This window comes from Halyomorpha halys, unplaced genomic scaffold (genome assembly GCF_000696795.3).
Source record: "Halyomorpha halys isolate HHAL.00 unplaced genomic scaffold, Hhal_1.1 Scaffold82.1, whole genome shotgun sequence".
Taxonomy (NCBI): Eukaryota; Metazoa; Arthropoda; class Insecta; order Hemiptera; family Pentatomidae; genus Halyomorpha; species Halyomorpha halys.
The window spans coordinates 1242265-1245832 of NW_027109449.1; the positions used below are offsets into that span (position 1 = coordinate 1242265).

The 3568-nt window shown below is 31.2% G+C and overlaps 1 protein-coding gene across 1 annotated transcript in view; it reads left to right on the plus strand.

Annotated features, from left to right (window-relative positions):
- The window catches only part of LOC106692978 (uncharacterized), a 9605-nt gene that overhangs the window by 5346 nt on the left and 691 nt on the right, over positions 1 to 3568 (plus strand). Inside the window, exon 3 of the mRNA XM_014439274.2 lies at positions 2946 to 3029. Coding sequence (XP_014294760.1) covers positions 2946 to 3029 — 84 coding nt within the window. The remainder of the gene's footprint in view (positions 1 to 2945; positions 3030 to 3568) is intronic.

Genomic DNA, 3568 nt, shown 5'->3' on the forward strand with positions numbered 1-3568 from the left:
TACCATAGTCTGTTTATTAATCTTTTGGGATAGAAGTTTTCTGTTAGCATGGTGTATATTTCAGTTTTGATATTTTTTATGTAAATATTGTCTGTTAGGTTTATGGCTCTATCTATTATGGCTAAAACTGAACCACGAATTCAACTTTGAAAACCCAAAAATAATAGATACAACACAAAATACAAAAAACAGAAGATATCTATATACATAACAAAAAACATACAAAACACAGTAAACTATAAAACTGACACTAAAGACTTAAACACACATTACGCAGATATTATAAATAGACTTAAAATAAAAACATAGAAATCAGATAAAATAAACAGGTTTATGTGAAAAATAAAAATCACTAAGTTTATAATAAATACAAAACAGGGAGGTAACCAAACAGCACACTGGACATGAGATAAGGTCCAAAGAGATAGTAAGAAATGTAGAATGATGGCTGTGCCAGAGAGAAGTGAAGATGCACAAATGGTGGACATGATTTCCCATATGAAATCATGAGGTGATTTTTATTGTATAAAATAAAATATATAAGGATGAAGTTTGGTGTTATATAGATTTTATTATTGTTATAGGTTTTTATAGGGCATGAATATGGGACAGTGGTCCCGAAAAGTTTTACAATTGTCATGAATAAATACATAATAATTTATTTCAAATGATGGAAGTGATTACCTCAACTAAAAAAAAATGTAAAAGAATTGACTCACCAGACTTCCTAGAGAGATAATCCAGAATAAATACAAATTATACAAGAGTAAATTGATTTACTGACGCCTGAGAGATGAAACGGATGTAGTAAGGAGGGAGAGGAGACAACGCTAGATTTGTTTTATTCTGTAATAGGGCAAAAGAAGAGCAGAAAATGCGAGTAAGTGACTCAATTTTCTCGGCACTACCGGTATTGAGTGATCGAGTGAGCTCCTTTGATCTCTTGCTCGTTACAATATAAAAAGTTTCCTGCAAGAATTGAATTTGGAAATCACTGTTGTATTTCAACAATTATGGAACTAATATTGTTTGTCATTAGCTTGATCATTAGTAAACTTAATTATCATTAACCATAAGCTACAAGAGGGAACGCATCAGTATTAATTAAATTTTATTTCTTTAAATATAAATTTTTCAATTTCTTGAGACTGTTATTTATTTATCACAAGGATAAAGATCACAAGATCACAACTGCACATTTGAAGGGAAACACGAATATAGGTCAATTTTTCGGTAAAAAAGGTAAGATTTAATGATTATTAATTATACAGTTATCTCTAAAAATAATGGGGGAAACAACTAAAAAATAATATTTTTCTTTATGAAATAAATCAAATTGTATCCTTGTTTAGTCTCAACATTTTTTATTACGTCAATTGTCCAACGTTTCAGCTAATTCGGCCATCCTCAAGGACATCCTCAACTATAAATTTTCACCTCATATCAAAATTTAAAATTGTTTTGCAGGCTATTCTGGCCAGGTCTTTAATTATAAGTCAAACACACCCTATTTTTTTAGACTTCATTAATTTTTAATTAATCCACACTATCACAATAACATTGCTATGTATCGAGGCATTAGCCATGATTACAACAATATGTCGTTTATTAAGGTTTTTTGCAATCTGTCCCCGATATCTGGTTAGAGTAGGAGTCTCTTACTGCGTCCCCGAATATGAAAATATGAAAACATCTGTGTTAAGTTTGTCACATTACCAGAGTCCCCTGAGAAAATTAGATTGGCTAACCTTTAAGTGTTCTAACAAAAATGACAGGTTTGACGAGGGATCGGAATCAAATTAACCAGGTGCAGGCCCTTCCTGGACATGCCAAACATTTTCACCCATGAGAAGGGGACGCCTACCTCGGCGGGAGCCTTCGATCACCGATAGCCAATGAGATAGAAGATTACAATATAAGGTAACGCCCCAAAAGGGAAGTGGGAGAAAAGGACAGGAAATCTAGATCAGAAACAGAGACACTCAACAGGAAGGCATAGACGGGTGAGGACCACAGTCAGGAGGCAGGCATAAAAGATGCACTTCGACCTGACGAAGTCGTGAGAAGGGCCACGAGACCTGGACGTCCTTTATGAATGAGACCTACGGTACTACATCCCACGGCATCAGCAGCTATAAGTATAAAATCAACTAATAAGTAATAATGTAATAATTTATATTTTATGGCAACCTTTATCTGAATCATTTTAATCATAATAACAAATTATAAATAAATACTTAGTTTCTTTATGTAGTTTATATACTATTATATAACCCACTATACCACCTTTTATTATACTATATAATTAATGGTAACAACATTTTATAAATATAGAGGTATTTAATTGGTAAACTGATAAACACACAAATAACCTTTGGAAAAGAATCCAATCATGATAATAATTCTTAGGACTCAATATATAATTAATTAGTTAACTTATTTTTGGATAATTGCCTTCAGCGATACTGGCATCCCGAAAATTTCCATAGATACACAGCAATATAAACCCAATAATCATACAAATATAAATAAATTAATATGTGGATTAATAGAAATTAAAAGTTTTGAAAATTAATGAAGTTTTTTTTTTTTTTTTAAAAAAAGGGTGTGTTTGACTTATAATTAATGACGTGGGCTGAATAGCCTGAAAAACAATTTTAAATTTTGATATGAGGTGAGAATTTATATTTGAGGATTGTCCTTGAGGATGGCCCAATTAGCTGAAACGTTGGACTATCGATGTAATAAATAGTGTTGAGACTATACAAGGATACAATTTTATTTATTTAATAAATAAATTTTATTTCATACTTCATTTCCAGAGGTTTCACTTCTGTGGATTAGTCCCGAGACTGCTACATTTTTTTTACTATTCAAAAATATGTTAAACTTATATTTAAAACTCTTATAAATACTATATAAAAAAATAATTTACCTTTTTTCAGATTTAGGAGGTTTTCTGAGCGATATATGCGATTGTTCCAAAATCAACAGCTGCACTTGCAATTCACACATGGGTGCAGTGACTAGTAAGTAGTTTGATTTACACATAATCTTACGTAAGATTGTACATAATATAGGAAAAAATAAAACATAATTTTTGTTCCATTTAACCAAATATAGGCACTATTAATATCCCTTGTGGCAAATAGTAAAAAAACAGGTTCCAGGCGATCGCTTTGTGAAGGAACATACGAGAGAGTAGAGAGCCATTTTTTTCTGGGATTTAGAAAAAACAGTTTTTCTTCTCTTGAATTCAACCTCATCATGTGCATATAGATTACAAGAAGTGGTTCCCCGACTAGGGTAGGAAGAATGCTGAAAGAGAACGCCTTACTATCCAACTGAGTTTACTCCAAAATTTTCTTTTTTACCGTACTAGACCTTCCTACCATCAATTTAAATTTTAATGACCCCGAATCAGAATTGAATAACCTAATCTAACCATTTTTTTCTCTTTGCAACCTCCATATAACCTTGTAAATTGTTTATTAGATTCATTTTCTTCCACTTTAAGTTAATTTGTTTTCAAATAAATTTCTTACACATATATATATATATATATATA